Consider the following 25,458-nt stretch of genomic DNA (forward strand, 5'->3'; position numbering starts at 1 on the left):
CCCTTCACTGACAGAAACCAACAGGGTATTTTTTTTTCTTTTTTTCTTCTTTCTTTTCCTTTCTTAGGAGGGAGGATAGACAGGCTATCTCATGTAGTCCAGGCTCACCTTAACATCGTCTCTGAGGAGGCCCTTGAATTCCTGATTCTGTGCCACAAATGACCTGACTATATTGTGTCTTTGTTACACGCTACAATTTCCTGTGTTCCTAACATGTGATGACAAATAGCCATTCAAACCCCGCGCAAGAAAGCAGAAGCATTCATAATTACGGGGTCTTCTGTTTTTTCTGGTCCTAGAGAAGTGTCTGACCCATTAAAGGCAGTGAATATATATTGAATGAATGAGTGATAAACCCACAAAAAGCCTCCTGAGAGAAATCTAAAACAATGTAATGACCTAATTATGCTTACATTCATTTTAAAAATGAAACAATAAACTAAAGTGGCTTGTGTCTACGAGCACAAATGTCTGCGGCAAAGCTAGAGTTCCTGTTTTCTCTTTCTGACGTGGGGCAAACGTACCACAATTTGTCATAAACCCTGTATCCGGCTCTGATTCTTCAGCTTTTGGACGCCTAACGGGGACAATCCATATTGTTCTAACTCATTCGGAATCGTTTGAGAAAAGATCAATCCCAGCGTGCAATGCAAACAATCAGCCCAGTCGCTTAGAAACCACATATCCCAGGATGCCACGCTCCGGGACCCAGTCGACAGGAGGCATGAGGGAGGCCGTGGCATTCTGGGAGTTGTAGTCTCCGGGCAAGCCCCGCCTCTAGAGCGGCTTTGAAGGCCTGCGCTCCCGGGAGAGCCGTGCTGCCCTACAACCTTCGCCCCCTGCCCTCGCCTCTTTCCCACAACCCAAAATGGCCGCTGGCGTGGATTTCGGCGACCTGGAGTTATTCGAGGCGTTTGACCCTCAAGAGGAGTCGACCCCGAAGCCCGTTCACACCCGCTTCAAGGACGAGGAGGAGGAGGACGACGACGACGAGGAGGAGAACGGGGTGGGGGACGCGGAGCTGCAGGAGCAGCTCCGGCACTGCGAGGAAACCATCCAGCAACTCCGCGCCGAGAATATCCTTCCGGCGTGGCGCTGTCACCTGGGACTTGGGGTCTCGGTGGCGGCGGGTGCGGGCACGGGGGAAGTTCCAAGAGGATCAGCATTCTAAGTCCTTCTTCCGCGGCTCGGCGGGCGGGCGGGCGGGCTCGGGCGGGCTGCAGGCCTGCGCGCAAACCCTTCGGTCCGTGCGAGACGCCGTCTGTGTAGACCAGCCCCCTGGCCCCCACCCCAGGGCTGCTCCTTTGCCTAACTTCAGCACCCTAACAGTGACGTGGTGAACGGTGCCCGACTCCTCTCCCTCTCTTTGGGGTCACGCTGTTTTATTTTCCGGGCTCGAGTGCGGACCGCCGTGATGTCTGTTTGCAGATGCGGGGATCGTAGCCCCCTGGAACGGGGATACTTGCCGTGGGGCCAAAGCTCCAGTGGCCACGGGGGATGCAGTGTCGGGGGCCCTTGAAGAACTAGCATGCAAAGAGAAACGGTTCGTGGGCGCGGTAGTTTTACTCTGTAGAGGTCCTGCCGCTCTGAGTCGGCTTGCATGGCGGTGCCCCTGGGAAAAACGCGCCAAATTCCCCTTTGACTTTATTAAGATGATTACAGAGTTTCTGCATTTGCTAGTCCGTTAACGTTCATTCATTAGTTTCTTAAATCGGCATGTACAGGTAGTTTGGGTTCGGGTAACTCTCCTTTTAAAAGTGATGATGAGTCCTGAGAGTGGTTGATGTGTCAGTTTTTAAAGTCTGACATTTTATCATGAATATTTGTAAAATACTAGCGAGTTGAGAGATTTGTGCATTTCATATCCATAGAGTCCCGAGTTCTTGTTACCATTTTGCTATATTGCCTTGTTTTTGTCATCTATCATGAGGCTTTGACATGGGAAATTTTCCTAATTGGCTGCTTTGGCTTGTTCCAGGGAACACCGTTGTCTTAACTGATATTTTGGGTTAATCTCCTAGACTGTTTCTGAACTTCAGTATCAGGTCTTAGAATGTACGTTCAAAGGGCCGAAAATTGTATTTAATGTTTAGGTCCAAAACACGAGCTCAGTATGTCTTCCTCAAAAGTCCTTGCTTGCAGGTCCTTCCGTTACATTTCTAACATTTGGATAACAAAAGTGGGGGTTATGGTGGTTGAATTTTATGACCTGCATAATTGTGTTTTTCGATGACTGATATTCCTTAATGAGTAATAACATCAAGAACTTAAAAGAAAATTGAACATTCTGACAAGACCCAGGTATGAGATCTTGAAATTACACCTGAGATGCCTCTTGCAGTTCATCGAGTTAATCACGGAGTAAGAGGTGGTGGGATTTTGGTATTACTGTTTATTCAGAATACAATGAAGAATTCAGTAACAATTCTTTATTGTTGACTTATGGGTATAAAGGAATTCTGGTAAGTGGGTTCAACATTTAAAAGAACTTAATGGTCACTTTTCTGAATCCAAAAAATTTTGCCTGATTGTTCAGAAAAGCAAGTCAAACCCAGCTATTCATATTCAACACACATTTCCAGGAAGATAAAATAAGTTTACAGAAAAAAGAATAAGTTTACAGTTACTTAAGCTGATGATTTCTTTACAGATTATTATTATTGGTTGGTTTTGTTTTTTGAGCAAGAGTTACTTACTGAGACGGGGGTTTCACCTTGTAACTCAAACTAGCCTGGAATTCACTGTATTGCTTAGACTGGCCTTTATTGGTCCTTGTTCCTCAGCCTTGAAAGTGCTGGAATTACAGATGTAAACAATCACACTAGCATTATTTACACAAGTAAAATATTCGATTAATACAGATAGCACGTGGTATAGCAGTTTTGTGTTTAGTTGAAACAGTCTCACTGTTGCCTACCCTGGCTAGCCTCAGCTCACAGTGAAACTGGGGGTGACCTTGAACTGCCGATCCTCTGCCTCCCCTTAGTGCTGGGAACATACCTGGTGCCACCAAGTCTGGCAAAGCATCGCACTTCAGGAGAAAAGGCGATGTGCTTTTGAGAAAGTGCAGCGTGTAGGCGTGTGTTCCGACACAGACGGTCACAGCAATCATACTCAATGCTGGCATCGCAGTATGAATTTAACAAGTCACCAAACTCATTTTTATTTTATTTTATTTTTTTGAGTCGGTCTCCCTTTGTAGTCTTGGCTGGCTTGGAGTTCACTTTATATATACCAGGCTGGTTTCTAACCCAGCCACCTTTTCTTTCCCGGTGCTGGGATTAAAAACACGTGGCACCACTCTGCCTAAAGTACTGATTTATGTGGAATGGTTAGTGCTTCCTCTTTTGGGCCTTTTTTTCCCCATCCCTTCCTTCCCCTTTTTCTTTCTTTCAGCAGGGTCTGTGTAGCCCAGGCTGCTCTCAAACGCATGGCGAGCCTCCTGCCTTAACTTCCCAAGTGCTGGCATTACAGCCAGGGAGTCGTGTCCAGTTGAAATAGTTTCAGGCTTTGGAACAAGGAGGTTACCCTGGACTTTTTCTTGTTTGTTCATGTACTGGCTAGATGGTGACTCAATTTTCAGGTGGGTCTCAGGTAGCCGGAGCTGTCCTAGGACTCATTGTGTAGCTGAGATGATCTTGAACTTTTGATCCTCGGCCTCTACCTTCTGAGTCTTGGTATTACAGGTGTGCATTGTAGGCAAGCTATCGGCTGAGCCACTTTGTCAGCTGAGGTCTCTCGTGGTAGTAGGTGTTCATCCGGCACAGGTCAGGCTCCCCTAGAATTCACTCTGGCCCATACCGGCCTTGAACTGGGAGCAGTGCTGCCTATAATTCCCAAGTTGTGTGAATCTTGGATTGTAGTAGTTAAAGCAATGTGCTTTGGCCTCCAGGAATCTATAATAAAGTAAAAATGTATTTCTTTATGAAGTGTTTAGTTTTCCTTTATACTTCTGAACCAAATTCATGTGGAAATGTTTGGAAGTATATTCTTGTAAACTGTCTGCTTGTCCTCTCCCTTGCTGCCCTGATTTATAAGGAAACTAACCTCTTGTTAAAGAAACCTTGTTAAAAACTAAAACCAGGGGTTGGGGATTTAGCTCAGTGGTAGAGCGCTTGCCTAACAAGCGCAAGGCCCTGGGTTCGGTCCTCAGCTCTGACAAAAAAAACAAAAAAAAAAAAAAAAAAAAACCTAAAACCAGGCAGTGGTGGTGCACACCTTTGATCCCAGCACCCGGGAGGCAGAGCCAGGTGGATCTCTGTGAGTTTGAGGCCAGCCTGGTCTACAGAGCCAGATCCAGGACAGGCACCAAAGCTACACAGAGAAACCATGTCTCTAAAAACAAAAAAAAAAAAAAAACAAAAAAAAAAAAAGTGATTGCTGTATAATTAGAATCCGAGCACCCTATCTCAGAAAACAGACAGACACTTGGACTTTCCCTTCTGGCCTCCCTCCCCATGCACATATGATGTGCACCCACACAGTGTATTGTGCATACACTGAGCACAACACAATAAAGAGATAGGTTTCAGGGCTGGAGAGATAGCTCAGTGGTTAAGAGTCCTGGCTGCTCATCCAGGGGACCCATATTCAATTCCCAGCACCCACATGGCAGCTCACACCTCTCTGTAATTCCACTTCCAGGGCTTCTGACACGCTCACACAGACAGACATTTAGGCAAATAAAAATAGATAAATTTACACATTAAATAAAAATAAATTATAAAAAAAAAAGATAGGTTTTGTTCAAACCACTAAAGGTAGACGACAGGGGAAACTTAGGGTTTGCATGAGAAGGCTGGGGCTCTTAGGCCTCCTGTTTTCGCCAAGGCCCTTTCATGTGCTGAGCAAGCTGTCCAGCACAGGCTGTGTCCCCAGCCCTCTTGGTCTTGTTTGCAGAGTATTACATGATCTTTAGTCCTTAAGGTTACAAAAGCTAGCTGGCTGTGGTGGTGCACACCTGCCATCCCAGGCCTGGACAGGGTGTCGGTAGAAGGATCCCAAGCATGAGGCAGGGTCGGCCACTGAGGAGGCCTTGTCTCAGCAAAGAATAATTGTAATTACAAACTCATGTGCTGTTAAGTGCTGTGTATGTACTTTACTGTCCTCTAAGAACATGTTTTAACTTCTGTTTTAGTGGCATGCTGGTGAGCAATACTAAGATAGATGGACCCTTATTACAAATTCTATTTATGAACAATGCTATTTCAAAGTAAGTAGTTTTTTTTCTTACATGTGAGTTTATGTGTGTATGAAACTGGATTCTGTAAATAACTGTTTGCATTTGTATTTGTATCTTTATTCTTTTTTATTGCTTTTTATTTATTGTGTGTTTTTATGTGTGTGGCATGGTGCAGGAATGTGGTAGTAAGAGTATGAGAGTCATTAGTAAGTGCTATATTAAATGCCCCTCAGGTCCTTAAATGGAATCTATGAGAGCTCAGGAAGTACCATCTCATAAAAATGCCACCATCACTATAATAACAAGGTTAGCTGCTCCACTCTCACATGTGGGTAACAGTTTTCCATATTGGCTGTCTCTGAAACCTACCCACATCCCACATGGCTATTTTTGGTCAGTAGCAGAACTTGACTACTGCAAGCCTGCCCTTCCTAAGTCACTATTATCGTCTTATGCACTGACTATGGACAAGAAGATAAAGGAGTAAGGTCCAGGCCCATCACCTGCTGGAGTCCACGAGTGGAACCCAAGACATTGGGAGCTAGGAGTAGCTGGGATGGTGTGTCAGCAGCATAAAGCAGGATGCTCGGCACACCTGAGCTTGGTTACTGTGGAGCCTAGATTAGAAAAGTGTTAATCTAGTATAGCTTTATGGTCTGACTTTAATACCATCCATCTGTTATTCTGCATTCAGAATCTTAGATGCTGGAGCTAGAAAAGACATGAAAGGTTAGGTCTGCCTGAGGTCCCTGGCTGCCTTGTTCCAGCGTAGCAAAACCTAGACTTCCTTGACACCTGAAGGGATCACTCCAGAATATTTGATCAGTGTGGTTCTTGACCTGGACAGCTAGACATCTTTCTTTCTTTCATTGTTTCTTTCTTTTTTTTTTTTTTGCTAATGTATTTTGGTTGTGCCTTTTTTAGTTTTCATGTGAAATGGACATTTTCTTATCTGTGCATTGAAAGTCTGAGGAGGATGTGGAAACTATTAACAAGTTGGGTGTCCCTATGTTACAGAAATAGGAGAAAGGAGGAAGGAAGCTTTTCATTGTGTAACTCTTTTGGTGGATTTTGTTTGTTTTTTCTTTTCGGGGACAGGGACTTCTCTTTGTAGCCCTGGCTAGCCTGAGATTTGCAGCTGTCCTCCTGCCTCTGCCTGCCTGCCAAATGCTGGCATTACAGGTACGCAACACCATGCCAGGCTTTTCTTTGGGGTTTTGAGCCATTTGTATGTATGCCTATTAAAGATTAAGTGTATGAAATTTATAAATCTACTTATTCTCCCACCTGTTTGACTGAGGTTCTATGCCAGCCACCCATAGATGATCAGAATCGAGCTGTTAATGCTGCAACAATGCATACATAGAGTTTCTAAGGAGCAGCATTCTGAGTTACAACGCCCTAATGTAGCAAACATGAAAATCAAAAATAAATGGGGCTTCAACTACTGCAAAGGACTTCACCCTGCCAACGTGTCCCATCTGTCCATTTTTCCCTCTTCTACAGGCAATACCACCAAGAAATAGAAGAGTTTGTGTCAAATTTAGTAAAACAATTTGAGGAACAGCAAAAAAATGATGTGGAAAAGACTTCCTTCAGCCTTTTGCCCCAGGTATTTTAAACTTGAGGCTCGATGCTAAGTGGTTATGCTTTTTGCTGCTGACTGCTGATACACTAGAAGTCCCCTTGAATCAAAACCAAAATGGCGAAGACTGTGTGCTGACTTTGTATCCTGTCACTGGGTTCCTTCTGCAAAGTGACCAGTGCTGCCACCTGGCTTTCCTTTGAATGTGCCTCCTTTGCTCAGAATAGTTGCGTGACTGTGCCTAAAATTAATGGTGTTCTTTCCATTTCCCAACGTGGGCAAATGGTTTGGACAGAAAATAGCTGAAGGAGGGGTTTATTTATCTGAGGTGTATAAAAGATGGTTTCTGGGGATCGGGGAGGTGGCTCCTTGGGTGAGAGGGCTTGCTGTGCAAGTGTGAGAACCGGAGTTTGAAGGCCTTGGAATCTTGGGAGGCAGAGCCAGGTGGATCTCTGTGAGTTTGAGGCCAGCCTGGTCTACAAAGAACCTGAGTTTGAATCAGCAATACCCACTTCTTATGTGTAGCCAGCATTTGAAGAGCCGAGACAAACAGATCCCAAGAGCTCACTGGCCAGCAAACATGGCCAAATGACAAGTTTCCAGTTAAGTGAGAGATCCTAGACAAGGAGATAAGGTAGAGGGCGAGAGAGGAGGACTGGTCTGTACTGTGTCCTGCTATGGCTTCTGCATGTGTACCCACCAACTCAAGTACATACACTTTTTTTTTTTTTAAGATTTATTTATTTATTATATACACAGAAAAGGGCGCCAGATCTCATTACAGATGGTTGTGAGCCACCATGTTGGTGCTGGGAATTGAACTCAGGACCTCTGGAAGAGCAGTCAGTGCTCTTAACCTCTGAGCCATCTCTCCAGCCCCACATACATTTTTTTTTAAGAGATGGATACCTGGCCGGGCGGTGGTGGCAAAAGCCTTTAATCCCAGCACTCAGGAGGCAGAGGCAGACAGATCCTTGTGAGTTCAAGGCCAGCCTGCGTTACAGAGTGAGTTCCAGGAAAGGCACAAAGTTACACAGAGAAACCCTGTCTGGAAAAAACAAACAAAAAATACCTAATTATACTTGATCTTAGCCAAAATGCCTAGAAGCAATGAAAAATGGATTATTTTTTATAATAAGCCAACAGATTTATGAAAATAAAACAAAAACTAATAGTTTTTAAGGGAAATCTGAAGCCAGGAGGTGACAGCATACATCTTTTAATCCCAGCACTCAAGAGGCAAAAGCTGGCAGATCTTTGTGAGTTCAAGGCCTGCCTGGTCTACACAGTGAGTTCCAGGACAGCCAGGGCTACAAAAAAAGAAAAGAAATCTGAAGCCAAGTATGGTAGTGCACACCTTTAATCCCAGCATTCAGGAGGCAGAGGCAGGCACTGTGGTCTACATAGTGAGTTCCAAGATAACCAGGGCTATGTAGAGAGACCCTGTCTCCAATTTATAGAGTGTGTGTGTGTATTCAAAAGTGTGGTTTGGGTCGGGCGGTGGTGGCGCACGCCTGTAATCCCAGCACTCGGGAGGCAAAGGCAGGCGGATCTCTGTGAGTTTGAGGCCAGCCTGGTCTACAGAGCTAGTCCAGGACAGGCTCCAAAGCTACAGAGAAACCCTGTCTCGGAAAAACCAAAAAAACAAAAAACAAAAAGTGTGGTTTGTTTCCTTTTTTTTCTAATAGACATGAAGTTAAATAGACTCTCTCAGCCAGGCATATTTAGAGAAGCCCTGTCTTAGGAAAATAAAAAATAAAAAAAAAAAAAGAATCTTTCAATTAAGCAGTGATACTCTTTGTCCTCAGAAATTGGAGAAGGAAGTATTTTATTTGAAATTTTGTTGTTTTGAGACAGGATCTTAACTGTGTAGCCCTGGCCAGCTTCAGACTCATGGATTCACCTGCCTCTGCCTCTTGAATGCTAAGATTAAAGGTGTGCCCCACCACACTAAGCTGAAAACTTAATTTTTTGTTCGTTTGGGGTTTGTTTGATTGTTTGTTTTTTTGAGACAGGGTTTCTCTGTTTATCCTTGGCTATCCTGAAACTTGCTTTGTCGACCAGGCTGCCCTCAAATTCAGAGATCCGCCTGCCTTTGCCTCTGCCTCCCGAGTGCTGGGATTAAAGCTGTGTGCCACCATGCTCCAAAAATGTTACTTTTGATTCAGTGAACATTTCAGAATTTTGTAATTGTTTGAGGTCTATGAGGTTATCATTACTGACTGTTAATGGTTTTTTGTTTGTTTTGGAGTCAGTTGTTTTGTTTTGTTTTGCTTTTCCTTTCTTTTTTCCAGACAGGGTTTCTCAAGTCTGCCTATTTGAAGCATTGTATAGTTTATAAATAATCCTGCCTTAGCTTCTAAATTCCTTCTAATATGACAAGATGTCTTATCTATGTATATTATTAAGGGAAGGAAGGGTGTTGAGCTTCCTAAAGTTTGAAAGAAAGTCAAGGGGTTGAGGATTTAGCTCAGTGGTAGAGCGCTTGCCTAGCAAGCCCAAGGCCCTGGGTTCGGTCCTCAGCTCCGGGGAAAAAAAAAGAAAGTCAAAAAGTCCAGCTGGAGAGATGGCTCAGTGGTTAAGAGCACTGGCTACTTTTCCAGAGGATCTGGGTTCAATTCCCAGCACCCGCATGGCAACTCACAAGGGGATCTGACACTCATACAAATATACATGCAAGCATAGCACCAATAAATAATCAAAGTGAAAGGTATTCCTCTTGTGACTCTTTGTAATGTGTATTATTTGGTCTCAGCCATCCAGTGTTATGTTGGAAGAGGACCATAAAGTGGAAGAATCGTGTGCCATTAAAAACAACAAGGAAGCATTTAGTGTAAGTTTGGACTCTTCATTTTTAATTCTGCAGATGTTTGATTCCTGTTATAAGTTGGGTGGCTTAATGATAAGATAGATGGCATAGTCACATGACTTGATATATCACAGCGGTTTTTTGTAATAAACAATATTATAGTTGTCATCCTCCAAACATCATTAATTCTTTAGTGATTGTTGTGCACTTGTGAGGACACAGCATACTTTATTCGCAAGAGTTTATACTGGTCCTGACCAGCCTCTTCGTGTTCATCTTGAGAGTCTTGAATAAAGAAGGTAGAAAGCAGACTTGTAAGGCTGACATACAGATGGAACTGAGAGGAGTAGCTGATGTAACGTGGCTTGTTTGAAATTTAAAAGTCAGTAGACTTAATTAGTTTGTAAAAGCAAAACCCTAACAGGGAGAACGTATCTTTGGGCCTCCTAGTACTGTTGTGGGATTGATTGCTATCAAACCATTTTTGTAGCATGCTCACAAAGGATGACTACTTTTCATGCTCAGGGGTGTGCCCCCGATAATACCCAGTTTAAAAGACATGGGGCTGCTGAGATGATGAAGGCTGCAAGTCTCAGGAAGAGACCTGAAAGGAGTGTTGCATCTCTGCAAATTCCACAGTAGTTGTTACATAGCACACCTCCCAGCGTCCCTGGTAGAATAGGATTAGTGATAGAATTGTGTGCGGGGGAACTTGAGTTCTCTTAGAGTTCTTAGCAAACTCACACAGGTGTGGCTTTGGTGGCTCATCCTTGTCATCCCAGCACCCAAGAGGCAAAGGCAGAAAGGAAAAGGAAAAAGGCTAGGCTGGGCACGTACTTAGTGGTGGAGTACTTACTTAGTCTGTGTGAGTCTCTGGGTGGGGTATTACTGCTGTTGTTATTAGCCTGGAGAGATAGCTTAGCAGTTAAGGACATGTACTTGTAGAAGAACTGAGTTTGATTCCCAGCACTTGACCTGGGTGCCTCACAACCACATATAACTCCAGCTGCAGGGATCCAACACCTCTGGCCTACCCAGGGACTGGCATTTGTACCACATACCCTCAAACATGTGCACACACATAATTAAAAATAAAATAAATCTTTTTTTAAATTTATTTATTATGTATACAGCATGTATCCCTGCAGGCCAGAAGAGGGCGCCAGATCTCATTACAGATGGTTGTGAGCTGCCATGTGGTTGCTGGGACTTGAACTCAGGACCTCTGGAAGAGCAGCCAGTGCTCTTAACCTCTGAGCCATCTCTCCAGTCATAAAATAAATCTAAGAAATTTGCTCTCTTCCCCTTTCTCCCCTCCCTGCCATGAGGTGTGCACACTTCCGCTTCCCCTCTCTTTCTGTCTCTCTCTTTCCCTCTTTCTCTCTGTCTCCCCATTATAATAAACCCTTTCCACATGGGGGAAAACCAGAAATTTGCATCAGAGAAGAGGGAGAAGTCCACGTTATTTGAGTAAAATAAAGATTAGGGGTGCTATCAAGAATATTTTATGTATGTATGTATGTATTTATTTATTTATTTATTTTTGAGACAGGCTTTGTAGTCCTGGCTGTCCTGGAACTTGATCTGTAGAACAGGTTGTCCTTGAACTCAGATCTACCTGCCTCTGCCTCCTGCGTGCTAGAATTAAAGGTGTGCGCCACCACCGCCCAGCTTTATTTTTAATTTTTAAACGAAATTTGTTTATTCGTATGTCAGCATGCAAGCATGCATATGCTGTGGTGCATGTGTAGAAGTCAGAGGACTGTTTTCTGGAGTTGGTTCTGCTCCTTCCACCTGTGGGTCCTGAATATGGATCTCCAGTTGTCAGGCTTGCCATTGGAGCCATCTCACCTACACAAGTTGTTTTATGAGACAAGAGCTCTCTCTGTAGTCCAGGCTGTGCACAGTCTCATAGCAGTTCTCCTGCCTCGGCCTTGGATGTGCCGAATTTACAGCTGTTATCCACAGTTAGCTAAAGAAGGATTTCTGAGCTCAGCTAGGTAACTTTCGTTTTTTTTTTCCACTAAAAGGCTGTAGGATTAAAGTAATGCTTGTCTAGAATAAGAGTTTTATAGTTATTGCTTTACTTCTTTAGACATAAATTCCTAAAAAAGTAAGATTGGGGTGTAGGCCAGTAGTTATGTACTTGCCTAGCATGTGAGGCCTTGGGTTCAATTCCCTAGTAGTACATAGGTATGGGAGGGGTGTGGGTGTGTATGTGTGAGAGAGAGAGAGATCTATTGGTTGGTTAGTTGATTGATTGATTGATTGATTGGCAGCCTGGGTAGCTTAGTGAAATTCTCCCTTAAAATAGGTGAAGAAATGGCTGGGGCTGCAGTCTGGAGCACTTATTTGCCAAGCATGTGGAAGGTCCTATATTCAATTTTGGGATAGCAGGGAGAAGAGTGATACAAACCCTGGGGTGGGGGGTTTGTGTAGTGAGTTGTTGGGGACTGCTTGTGTGGGGCAGGATCTGGCTGAGTTGACAGAGAATGCGAGGCTGTATTCTGACTGAAGAAGGCTCAGTAAATAGGAAAGGGCAGGAGATGCCAGCAGCCAGTATTCATTCCTTTCTGTGCAGCCAGTACTGGTAGATCACGAGGGAGCCAGTCAAGGGTGAGACTCGTGGAGGTAATATTCCTGCCATTTGATTAAAGGGAAACACGCCGGGCGTTGGTGGTGCACGCCTTTAGTCCCAGCACTCGGGAGGCAGAGGCAGGCGGATCTCTGTGAGTTCAAGGCCAGCCTGGTCTACAAAGTGAGTTCCAGGAAAGACAAAAAGATACACAAGAGAAACCCTATCTCAAAAAAACAAAAACAAACAAACAAACAAAAAAACACACACACACCCCCCAAAAAAAAAAAGGAAATGCATGGGAAGCTAAGAGACTGGTTAGGTGACAGAGCCAAGTGATCTGCATCCTTAGATTGCTTTATAGGCAATAATGAAAACTTCAGATTGTATTCTAAGAAACCATTTAAGGATCATAAGTAAAAATGTGACATGCTACATCTTAATGGAAAGAATCAGGTTCTTTGTGGAAAGTAGTTGGCCCCTGGTCTGCGTAGGGTCTGCAGCCAGTTAGGAAGCTGTTGTGGTAACCTCAAGCAAGAGAAAGCATAACTGAGACCAGTGTGGTAGTTATGAGGATGCATGGCTGAAACCTGGATATACCTGGCAGTCAAACCAATCAAATGTCTTCACGAGTAGTGTAGAATAAGAGAACTCCTGAGAGAATAGTTAGAAGAGCTCAGGCCAAGGGAAGTGGGAAGCATGGGAGAGGAGCAGGTTTGGAGGGTCTGGAAATTGGTTGCCTTTTTTTTTTTTACTTATTTGTTTGGGTTTTGTTGTTGTTTTTAAGACAGTCTCACTGTGTATCCCAGGCTGGCCCTGAACTGTGGTCCTCCTGTCTCAGCCTCCCAAGTGCTGGGATTGCAGGCAGGTGTCATCCTACCCGGCTGCCAGTGCCATTTTAAATAGGTGAGTTTGAGATACCTTACATGTCCAGAAAGAGGTGTCATGTTGGCATTGAATATCCAAAACTGGAGCTAAGGAATCAGAACTTACTTGGGGGAGGGGTTATCAGCATAGAAATCATTTCTCATACCCTAGGTCTGAGTCAGTCACCTCGGAAGCGAGAGTGGAGGAGAGGAGAGGGACCTAGGAGACAGAACTGAGAGTGGCATCCTAAAAACCTTCCAGCTGTGTCGGTGCTTGCTGATAGGTTGAGAAATGAACTTTGACAGTTGCCCAAAAGACTAAGCTGCAGAGAAGTCCCTAGCTCCTTCATCAAGCTAGTGTGATAGGATGCGGCATTACTAGAAGTGTGCTAGAGACACTGGCAGTGTCACTGAAGAATGGGAGGGCACGTTCTAGATAAAACCGAAATACAGCATATGAACCGTGATAAATCCTGGCTTGGGGGCAAAAAAACTATAAGACGCATTTTGGAGGTGGAGAAGCTAGAATGTCGTTGATATAGGTGATACTAGAGAGTGACTGTTGATTTGCAGGGAAATATTCTTAGTTCATACTGAAGCATTTAAGGTAAGTGTTATCTGTCTGCTACTGACTTAAATGGTCAGGTAAAGAGTATGTGTTTGTATGTGTACACATAAAGAGAGTCATGCACAGAAAAATTTCAGTCTTATTATTTATTCAGTCTAGGTACAAGGTGCATGAATACTCATTGTACTGTGTTTTCAACCTGTCTGTAAGAAATAGCTGCAACAAGGACTTAGTAGGAGACCAAGTGAACACTAGCCAAGGAACTAGAAACAATAAAGGTAGCCTGTGAGGTCTTGGGACCTGTGAGAGCCAGGCTTTGGTTGAGACAGAACGGATGGTCTGTAGTACTAACGGTGCGGTGAACGGTGCCGCTCTATTAGCACACCAGGGCCCAGCTCCCATTTAGGACTGTATTCCTCATAGCTTCATCCAGAGTCAAGCTGTGAATGGGTTACATTATCATAGATTTACATTACTTAATGTCTTTTTTTCCTGCTTAAATAGCAATATTTTTTGACTTGTTTTCTGCAGGTTGTAGGAAGTGTCCTGTATTTTACTAATTTTTGCCTTGATAAATTGGGGCAACCGCTACTAAATGAAAACCCTCAGCTTACGGAAGGATGGGAAATACCCAAGTATCCTACATAGTGAATGAAGATCTTTTATGCATCTTGCCACTAAGTTCACCTTTAAAAAAACGCTTACCAAACTTTGCAGACTATGATAACTATTCCTTAATAAAATTCACTAAAGGTACCAGCAAGTCTTCAGCCACATTGTTTCTCTAGAAGGGCAAGAAATGCAAGTAAAGGCAAAAAGGTTTGTGTGGGGCGTTGTCTTGTTTTACTCTTTGTTTTCTAATATCAGAACCATAAACTCTTTATCACCTCTTAAAAGTTAACATTCTTTATCGCTGGCTTGATAGAAGTTACACATTGAGCTAGAATCCTGATATCAGGAGATATGTGTTAACTGTTTAAGTTGATCATCCATCTCTTGGAATTCAGGCCCAGTGCCTGGGAGGGTGGAAACAAGTCATTATTACTGTCAGTGTGGTTACGGTCTTAGAACCATCCGCCTTCTTCCTGTGTTACCTGAGGAAACCTGATGCTCTGTTTGCTTGGGTTCTTCTGTTAGTAACCACTGAAAAAGTTGAGAGGTAACATACCAATCTGGAACAGGCTGGTTCTTGGTTCAAAGACTTACAATGCAGTTTATGTAACTGAGTACAAGACACGTTGCTGTGCTCAACAATTGCAGGTCCAGTGCTCCTCGCCTTCTCTCTCTGGCACTCTGCTGGCATCTAGAATGTATTGATTTGCTTTGCCATTGCCATTGCCATTATGAAAATCCCACTTGCATTTCTGTTTTGTTTTGTGTTCTGACCTATAGACCAAAGCCTCACTGTTTCAATTGTGGTTCTGAAGAGCATCAGATGAAGGAGTGCCCAATGGTAAATCTCTCTCCTAAGCAGAGTGTCTTTGAACAAGAGCTGGTGGTGGATGTTTTGTGCATGTGTGGCTCTGGGTAATGTGCGTGAACTTCCTGTGCTACACTCATTTGTACTTCAGTCTTTTCAAGTTCATATTTATATTTAAGACATTGAAATTTTTTATAGAAAATAACAGAATACTCTATTTGAGGTGAATGAAGTATGAGTTAATTTGTAGACACTTTATTTTAAAAAGTTAATTTTGGTCCTCATAACACTAAAATAATAAGTAGTTATAATGACTGTTCTTGTTTGATTTTCAAAATGTCTGCCCACTTTTATGCATCTAGTCTACATTAAAACTAGAGCAGTCTATGCTTCACCTTTTAGATAGTAATGAGTATATTTCTGAGGTATTTCTAAATTACTCCATACCATTCTTTTTGAACATTGTTATGATTTAGCCTCGCAATGCTGCTCGAATAAGTGAAAAGAGAAAAGAGTATATGGATGCCTGTGGTGAGGCAAACAGTCCGAGTTTCCAGCAGCGGTATCATGCAGAAGAAGTCGAAGAGAGATTTGGACGATTCAAGCCAGGAGTTATCAGGTACCACTGTGGTTTATCGTGTGGTGTCACTTTTTATTTTTTTAGTATTTAGAACATTCTGTGTTTCTTGTGGGGAGTACAAGCATATAAGAGTGAGCCAGGTTGTAGTGGTGCAGATCTGTGAGTTCGAGGCCGGCCTGGTCTACAGAGTGAGTTCCAGGATAGCCAGGGACATATAGAGAAACTCTGTCTCGAATAATGAAAAACAAATAAAAAAGAATGTAAGCAAGCTATAACAAGTCTGTACAGAATGCATCCATTCATTCAAGCCCACTAATCAAAGGCTTACTGTGTGTTTGGTATGTATCATACTTCGTACTATGAAGTTCAGGGTTCAGCCAGGCATGGTGTCTCATGCCTGTGATCCCAGAACTTGGGTGGCTGAAGAAGGACAATCCCTTTAAGTTCTAAATGAGCCTGGCTACAGAGTAAGAGCCCTTGAGAATAGTACAGGTCTGGAGAGACGGCTTGGAGTTTAAGAGCACTGACTTCTTCCTGAGGACCCAGGTTTGATTCCTAGCACACACAGGATGGCTCAGAACCCTATCTGTAATTCCAGTTCTCTTCTGCTCTCCATGGGCACCAGGCAGATACATGTTGCGCATACAGGCACAAACACTCACACACATAAAAAAAATGATAATAATACTTAAAAAGAAAAAGAAAGAAAGATGCCAAAATAGTGGTTTTGTGCAAATCCGAATTCATCATCTTTCCTCCTCTTTGTTTTGCTTAGTGAGGAACTTCAGGATGCACTGGGTGTGACGGACAAGAGTCTTCCCCCCTTCATCTACCGGATGCGCCAGCTGGGCTACCCTCCAGGCTGGCTCAAGGAGGCTGAACTGGAGAACTCGGGGCTTGCGCTCTATGATGGAAATGGTACGGTATTTTGGGAGAGAGAAGTCAGTTTACAGGTCCCCATTCACTGCCCCCCCCTTTTTAAAATTTATTCATTTATGTATATGAGAGAGCTCAACTTGGGTGTAGTGCCTGCATGAGATAAGAGAGCCTCAGAGGCGGGGCGTCTGATCCCATTGTCGATGGTTGTGAGCCACCACGTGAGTGCTGGGAATTGAACTCAGGATTTCTGGAAGAGCAGCCAGTGTTCTTAACTGCTGAGCCATCTCTCCAGCCCCACTCACCCCTTTTTTAATTAAGATTATTAGCCAAATCTTTAAGCCATTTGGGAGGCAAAAGCAGGCAGATCTCAGTGAGTTTGAAGCCAGCTTGGTCTCCTTAGCATAATCCTGTCTAAAAAAAAAAAGATTCACAGCAATAACAGGCATGCTGTTTAGTGTGTGCTGGGGTAACTGAAAACATGATGACATTTCCTGTTTTTCAAGGAAGGAACTAAACTTCAGTGATCATACAAGATTATCAGGTGGTTTAGCTGGATATGAAGTGCACATTTGTTATCCTAGCACTCAGGCTGAGGCAGGAGGATTGACAGTTTGAGGCCAAGCTGCCTGAGCTGCATAACAATACCCTGTCTTTAAAAATTTAAAAAAAAAAAAAAAAGGAAGAAAGGCCGGTGGCACATGCCTTTAATCTCAGCACTTGGGAGGCTGGTCTCTGTGAGTTCGAGGCCAGCCTGGGCTACACAGAGAAGCCCTGTCTTGAAAAAGAATGCGTGTCAGATGGTTATTTAGGCTTGCTCTGTGTTCTCTGAAGCCAAAGTGGGAAGGCTGCAGGTAGTCCTGAGAGGCTTTTAGCTTTCTTAGCATTGGTAACTTACACCGGCCAGTGGTAAGAGGCGTGTGGCACTTCTACTGTGATGAGGGAGGAGAGACAGAGGGAATTGACTAGGTGTAGCTCCTTGGAGAAATAGCATGAGAGACCTTGCCTTATAGCAAAGGGGCCAGAGAGATGGCTCACTTGCTGCCATGCCTGATGACCTGAGTTTGCTCCTCAGGATCCACATGATAAAAGGAGAGATCTAACTTAACAGATTTCACTGATTTCCACACACCCACCATGGCACAAATGTTTTAAGAATTTTGTTTTGTTTTGTTTTTTAGACACAGGATCTGATTGTGTTTTTGTTTTGTTTGTTTTTGGGTTTTCAAAATGGGGTTTCTCTGTGTAGCCTTGGCTGTCCTTGAACTTGTTCCATAGACTAGGCTGGCCTCAAACTCACCTGACTCAGCCTTCCAAGTGCTGGGATTAAAAGTATGTGCCGCTACCACCTGGCTAAATCTTTATTCTTTGAGATAAAATCTATATCCCAGGCTGGCCTGGAACTTGTGAGTTAAAGCTGGCCTTGGAACTCTTGTCTCAGCCTTCTAAATGTTGGGATCACAGGTTGCCATGCTTGGAGCCTATTTAAAAGTTACAATGGTTCAGGAAAATGATAATCATTCCTTGGCTAATTCTGATACAGTATCTCCTTGTGTGGTTTGATGTTGGCGGCAGGGAGGCAGGACATGTTAAGTGACTGGCCTTGTTAACATTTTCTCTAATAGATGGTGCTGATGGGGAGACAGAAACTGGAGAAATACAAAATAAAAATGTCACTTATGATCTCTCAAAATTGATAAACTATCCAGGTTTTAATATATCTACTCCCAGAGGTATTCCAGATGTAAGTATACATTTAAAAATTTTTCTTCTATTCGATCCCCAGCTCAAAAAAAAAAAATTTTTTTTTTCTTCTGAAATGTGACAGCTATATTACAGATTTTCCAAAATACTAATGTATGTAGCAGCTTGTTACTTAAGAAGCGAGTGAATTTGTAGCTAGACGTGATGGCGCATATGTGTGACCATAGCGCTTGAGAAGTGGGGGGAAAGTGAAGTTTACTGACGTGTTTGAGTTTGTTAGACAGGTCTCATGTTGCAGGCCGACCTGACCGTCCTGCCTCCACTCCCAGATGCTAGGATTACAGGTGTGCATGCATCTGGCTCTGATGGACAGTCTGGGGAGCCAGACTCAGGTTATCAGGCTTGTGCTGCAACTCCTTATGCACCAACTCTCCCAGATCCTATGTGGAGCTTTCTAACTTACATTTTTCAGTACTGGAAATTGAACTCAACCTCTTAATGTGCTAGTACCACACTGTTACTGAGCTAATCCCAACCTTGGTTCCTCTTACTAATTAGAATATTAAGTGTAAAACTGTATATGTAGCCAGGCGGTGGTGGCATACGCCTTTAATCCCAGCACTTGGGAGGCAAAGCCAGGCAGATCTCTGTGAGTTCGAGGCCAGCCTGGGCTACAGAGTGAGTTCCAGGAAAGGCGCAAAGCTACACAGAGAAACCTTGTCTCGAAAAACAAAAACAACAACAAAAAAAACCTGTATATGTGGAAGTTGTGGGATTTTCTGACACTATATCTAAGCAAAGGAGCAAAAGTCAATTGTTAGGCTCTATAATTAATCCTAACTCTGCAGCAAGCTTAACTGGAGTCTGCACCTCAGAAGAGGACTTCTGTAGTGTGGTGTTGTATGGTGGCATGCCTTTAATCCTAGCACATTGACAGGTAGAGGAAGGTGGATCTGTGAGACAGAGTTTCTCTGTGTAGTCCTGGCTGTCCTGGAACTCACTCTGTAGACCAGGCTGGCCTCGAACTCACAGAGATCCGCCTGCCTCTGCCTGCTGATTACTGGGATTAAAGGCATGTGCCACCTGGCTTGTTTGAGGTGTTTAATGATGTAGTGATGTTCCTTCTGCCTCTTCCATGTCCTGGGATCCGAGAGTTTGCCATTTAGTCTAGTTGTTTTTATTATTATTTTCTAGTTTTCATGCATAGTAATGGGTTTCATTTGACATTTCTGTTTTAGGGCTTTTGCGGGGGAGGTTGTTGAGATAGAGTCTTACAGTAACCCTGAAAAACCTAGAAGTCACTCTGTGGCCCAATCTGGCTTGGGATTTGCAGTGACACTTAACCTCATCCTTTTGCTAGGAGCAAAATCTCTAAAATGTGATGTTTTCCAAATCCATTCATCCTGTTTTTCCCACATTAGGAATGGAGAATGTTTGGTTCCATACCAATACAGGCGTGTCAACAGAAGGATGTGTTCGCCAGTTACCTTACTTCTAACATTCAGTCGGTAAACAGATTTGTGTGTGCATATGTATGATGCTGGGAATTAAACCTAGGACCTCAGATGTGCTAGGCAAGCACTCTACCACTGAGCTACATTCCTAGCCTCAGGATATAGATTTTAAGGGTGTAGTTGGCTAACATTTGTGGCCATGAGATTTTACAGTTCATTAGTATCTTACTGTTCTTTTTGGTTCATAATGTGAACACTGGTATCTGGTTAATAAAGAGGTTGCTGAGTAGGAGCCCTTTCAGCAATTACTTGGGTCCAGACTGGTTTAGGTGTGGGTTAGAGGTTCTGTCTGCTGTGTGACTTGTTCCTCCTGGTTCTCCATTAGCCGAGCATGAAATCTGGCGGTAAACGGTCTTCATCTCAACCCAGCCCTAACAGTCCAAAGAAGCAGAGGCGGGAAGGCAGCCCAGCAGCCTCCCCTGCTGACATGGAGCTTGACTCAGGTACGGTTTTCCGGGTCTGATTTCTTGAGAAGAAGGTCAGTCTGTATGCCCTGGGTCTGTGAGGAGGGCAAAGCTCCACCCTCCTTCGCTGTCAGAGCGTTGCCATAGGTGCTGGTAAACCTGAATTGGAAACCACACTTGATGTGAGAAGCAGAGGGACCTTCTAGCCAAGTCCCTGAGTTTGGCAGGGTCAGGCCCCCGCAGTGCCACAGCTAGTCTGGCCCCTCTGGTGGGGCTTCACTCTGGGAAAAGCAGGAGGGCATGCACACCTCCAACAGCTCCAGCTTCCGGAAGAGTTGAGCCCCTGGGCTCTATAAGTTAGTTCTATAAATTGGTCCTATAAGTTAGTTGTCTCCCAGGGACCATGTGCTTCTAAAAATTCAAAATGGGGCAAATCCTTGCCTCTGACACGATCCCTTGCTTGGCCTTGTGCCTGCCTTCCTACATCCTTCCCATGGAACCTGTGCTTAACCAGGATCATGGTGATCCTGACAGGAAAACCCAGTTTCCATCTTTAGGAGCTCCTCCGACCCAGCCCCAACCACTGCTCGTTTGTGTTTGCCGGATTCCTGGTTAATTAGATAAACTCGGGCTCTTCTGGACCCAAGGCTAACAATTGTTTTCCACTCCAAAGTAGGCTGGGCTAGTTTTGTTGTATATAGCAAGACAGGTGTTCTGAGATGGGGTAAAATGGCAACATGATGAGAAGATCCATTAAAAAGACTGTGGTAACTGGGATAACTGGTAGTGAGTGTGCTTACTTAGTTTGTGTGAGGACCTGGCACTGAAGGAAAAAAAACTTTGAATGAGGTACAGATAGTGTACTTTATTCCAAACTTGAATGTGAACACTCCCCATTTTCAAATTCCCAGGGAAAATTTAAACGTGGACTAAATTCCCTTAAAGTTCAAAGGAATTGAAGTCCAAAATTAATTACTTTACAAAAATTCATAATCTATTAAGCTTGGTGTCCTGTAGTCCTTAGGAAACAGGCAGGAGGATTGTGGGTTCAAGTCTAGCCTGGTCTACATTGCAAGATCCTGTCCCCAAAAGATAAGCCAATTAAGCTGCCAAATCATTTTCTGTTGTATCATCTCAGCACAGTTCCTGAGTACCATGCCAGGGGGTTTCAGATCCTGGCCTTCTAGCTTTACAGCCTTACTTCAGCATCCAGTCTGACTGCACCCCACTCCCCCCAGCCCCCTAACCCCCCCACCCCACTTTACTTTTTGGTTGGTTGTTTTTGAGCTAGGAGCTCATGTAGCCCAGACTAGCTTCAAAGTTACTATGTAGTTAGCCCAAGCTGATCTTAAAGTTCCCACCATCCTACTGTGTTAGCCTTCCAAGTCCTGGGATTCCAGGAATGATCCTCTACACCTGGCTGTCTAGTCATAGAGTTAATAGGGAATAAAACTCTTTAACAGCCTTAGCTAGAGATCCATGAAAATTTGAAACAAGCCGGGCGGTGGTGGCGCACACCTGTAATACCAGCACTAGGGAGGCAGAGGCAGGCGGATCTCTGTGAGTTCGAGGCCAGCCTGGTCTACAAAGCGAGTTCCAAGACAGGCTCCAAAGCTACAGAGAGACCCTGTCTCAAAAAAAACCAAAAAGAAAAGAAAAGAAAAAGAAAATTTGAAACAAGCTGGATGTGGTGGTAGATTCCTATAATCCTAGCACTTAAGAGAGATAGGAAGAGGGCCTCACAAGTTCAGGGCCTGGTCTACATAGCAAGTTCTAGGCCAGCCTTCCCCGCCCCTCCCCCTCCCCCTTTTTTATTTTTGGTTTTTCAAGATAGGATTTCTCTGTGTAGCTGGTTGTCCTGGAGATCACTCTGTAGACCAGACTGGCCATGAACTCTCAGAGATCCACCTACCTCTTCCTCCCAGATCCTAGGATTAAAGATGTGCACCACCACTGCCCTGGCTTTTTTTTTTTTAATGGGGAGGGGTTGCTGGTGAGATGGCTCAGTGGGGAAAGGCTCTTGCTGCCAAGCCTAATGACTTGAGTTGGTTCCCCAGGAACTGGAGTTACAGGTGGTTGGGAGCCACCCTGTGGGTGCTGGGAATTATGCTGCCTCCTCTGAGAGAGCACCCAGTGCTCTTATTGTTACTGAACCATCTCTCCAGCCCCCACCCCCATGAATTTTTAAAGATCATCCTAGCGTGTACAAAAGGTTGTGTGGCAGGTACCCTCTTGCCCAACCACAGAATAGGAAAATGGCTCCAGACACCGAATCCCTCAACCTGGAGCCACATCCTGACCAGACCAAGCCTTTCTGGGTTTCTTCTGGAGTCCTGTGAATCTGTTGTTACCTCCCAGGCCTCTCACTTGGCACTAAGTTACCTGCCCCCAGACTCTGAACAACAATGACGAGCATCCAGTGACTGATGCTCAGGGCCAGGTATCAGAACTACTTAGTGGAAAATCGTACAGGGCAGGCTCTGCTATGATTAGGTTAAAGACTTTAGTTTGGGGACAGCAAAATGGCTCAGTAGGTAAAGAGCTTTGCTACCAAGCCTGGGGACCTGAGGTAATTCCTCAGAAATGTGGTAGAAGGAGAGAATTGGTTCTCACAAATTGTCCTCTGACCTCTGTGCACAAGCCAAGACATGAAGTGTTGTCCTTACCCCCCACCCAGTAAATAAATAAATGTAATAAAACGATAAGCCTGGTGGTGACTCAGCTTGGCTGGCTTAAATGCCTAGACCAGTAGCCCCACATTTGTGGCAGGCACACACTCATGAGCCACTGAGGCACCCCATCATTGCCAGCTTCTTCCTTGAGAAGGAACAGACAGCTCACTGAGCCAGGCCAGTTGTAGAGTATGTAATAAGTAAGACAGTCTCTGTGTCACAAACCTGTGGACAGTTTTATTAGTGTGTGTTGGTGTAATAGTTTATTCAAATTAAACTTCTTATGGATGTTGTCTCGTGTCCCCCCTTTAATTCTCTAACATCCATTTATTTTATTGTGTATACACATACGTACATGTCCGCACGTTTGCCGTCGCCACCCTTACGTAGAGGACAGCGTGCTTTAGTCCTTCTACCAGCTGGGATCTAGGGATTACAATCAGGTCGTCAGGCTTGGCACTCATCTTTTTGGGTTTTCGAGACAGGGTTTCTCTGTGTAGCTTTGGTGCCTGTCCTGGATCTCACTCTGTAGACCAGGCTGGCCTTGAACTCACAGCAATCCAACTGCCTCTGCCTCCCAAGCAATGGGATTAAAGGTGTGCACCACCACTGCTCGGTGGCACTCATCTTTATCATCTTACTGGTACATATTTGGATTTTTGGTTTTTGTTTTGAAACAGGGTCCCATGTAGCCCAGATTGGCCTTGGTCTCCTTCCTCTTTACAAATGTTGGGGTTGTAGGCATGCACCACCATGCTTGACTCTTGTTTGGAGACTGTGTATGTCTGTGTCTGTGAGAGACAGAGATAAGGTGCAGGGTCTCCCTGTGTAGCCCAAACTGGCTTCAAACTCTGGTAATCCTGCCTGCCTCATCCTGCCAAGTACTGGCATTACAGGCATGTGCCACCATACCCAAATGGACATAAATCTTCTCGGGGAGGGGTTATTTCAAGACAGGTTTTCTCTATGTAGCCCTGGCCATCCTGGAACTCACTATGTAGACTAGTCTGGCTTCAAACTCACATAGATCCACCTGTCTCTGCCTCCCACATGCTGGGACTAAAGGCCTGCATCACCATGCCTGGCAAATCTTTTTATTTTTTAATATAATTTATCCTTAAAAGCAAATGAAGAACTAGATATGTGGCTCATTGAGTAGAGAGCTTGCCTAGGATACATAAAGCCTTGAACCACATAAAACCAAAGCGTGGTGGCACATACCTTAACTCCTGCATTCCAGATGTGGAGACAAAAGTACCTCAAGTTCCAGACCAGTCTAGCTACATAAAAATATTCTAGCCGGGCGGTGGTGGCGCACACGCCTTTAATCCCAGCACTCGGGAGGCAGAGCCAGGCGGATTTCTGTGGGTTCGAGGCCAGCCTGGTCTCCAAAGCAAGTTCCAGGAAAGATGCAAAGCTACACAGAGAAACCCTGTCTCGAAAAACAAAACAAAACAAAAAATAAATAAATAATTTTTTTTTAAAAATTCTATAAAAGTACTAAATTTTTAGTCAAGCATGGTAACATAGCTTTTATCCCAGGACTGGGAGATCGAGGCAGGAGAATCTCTAATGTGTTCAAAGCTAGCAAGTTCCAGTCCAGCCAGGGCTATGTAGTGCGATCCTGTCTCAAAAAAGAAACATCAAAAGATGAAATCCTTTTTTTTAGTTCCACTATTACCCTAGTCACTACTCTGTCACTTAGGGATTGCAGAGTGTCGCTGTATTTTGAATACTAATGAATGGTAGGTAAAGAACAACAGTGTGACACAGCTGCCACAGAGCTGATTAGACCACAGTGATAGCAACTTAGAATTGTATCTGGAGGAGTGAATTCAAGGACTGAGCAGGGAATGAGCAAGGCAGGCCAGGCACACACACACACACACAAGGTGGACTGTGGGGCTGGTCAGAGAGGCAGCTAGACAGCAGCAGTAACTAAGGAAAAGCAAGCAAGCCGCTGGCCACTGTCGCACACGCCAAGCAAGTGCTCTGCCTCGGAGCTGTGTCCCGGGCTCCTTGTGCTTTCTGTTCTCAAACAGGGCCACAGGAAGCCGTCCAGGCTGGACTTGAACATGGCAGGCCTTCTGCCTCAGCCTCCTCAGCTGAATGAGAGGCCTGCACCATCATCAGGCCAGGCTGTGAGAAATTCCTGGTCATGAAAAAAGACTTCTAGCTGGGCAGTGGCACACACCTGTAATCCCAGCACTCGGGAGGCAGAGGCAGACGGATCTCTGTGAGTTCGAGGCCAGCCTGGTCTACAAAGTGAGTTCCAGGAAAGGCGCAAAGTTACTGAGAAACCCTGTCTCGAAAAAACAAAGAAAGAAAAATATATAACAGGTTTGGAATTACACACATATAAATATATATATTTTTTTTCTTTTTTTTCTTTTCTTTTTTTTTTTTGGTTTTTTGAGACAGGGTTTCTCTGTGTAGTTTTGCGCCTTTTCCTGGAACTCACTTGGTAGTCCAGGCTGGCCTTGAACTCCCGAGTGCTGGGATTAAAGGCAAGAGCCAACATTGGTATTTTGTTTACATTCATGTCTGTGTGAGGGTGTTGGGTCCCCTGGAACTGGAGTTACAGACAGTTGTGAGCTGCCTTGTGGGTGCTGGGAATTGACCCCGGGTCCTCCGGAAGAGCAGCCAGTGCTCTTAACCACTGAGCCATCTCTCCAGCCCAATATGTGTTTCTTTAAATGCCAA

At 44.3% G+C, this 25,458-nt stretch overlaps 1 protein-coding gene across 1 annotated transcript; it reads left to right on the forward strand.

Moving 5' to 3' along the window:
- The first annotated feature begins 776 nt into the window (after window positions 1-776).
- Window positions 777-21,615, forward strand: Zcchc8 (zinc finger CCHC-type containing 8). Its single transcript, XM_036172489.1, has 13 exons — window positions 777-1,076; window positions 2,259-2,301; window positions 5,138-5,212; window positions 6,689-6,794; window positions 9,523-9,600; window positions 14,117-14,220; window positions 14,339-14,404; window positions 14,978-15,038; window positions 15,482-15,624; window positions 16,361-16,503; window positions 18,087-18,205; window positions 19,587-19,673; window positions 20,005-21,615. The coding sequence occupies exons 1-13, from the start codon at window positions 869-871 to the stop codon at window positions 20,140-20,142; spliced, it is 1,371 nt and encodes a 456-aa protein (XP_036028382.1). The 5' UTR covers window positions 777-868; the 3' UTR covers window positions 20,143-21,615.
- Window positions 21,616-25,458: the final 3,843 nt, after the last annotated feature.

This window comes from Onychomys torridus, chromosome 22, assembly GCF_903995425.1.
Source record: "Onychomys torridus chromosome 22, mOncTor1.1, whole genome shotgun sequence".
Classification (NCBI taxonomy): domain Eukaryota; kingdom Metazoa; phylum Chordata; class Mammalia; order Rodentia; family Cricetidae; genus Onychomys; species Onychomys torridus.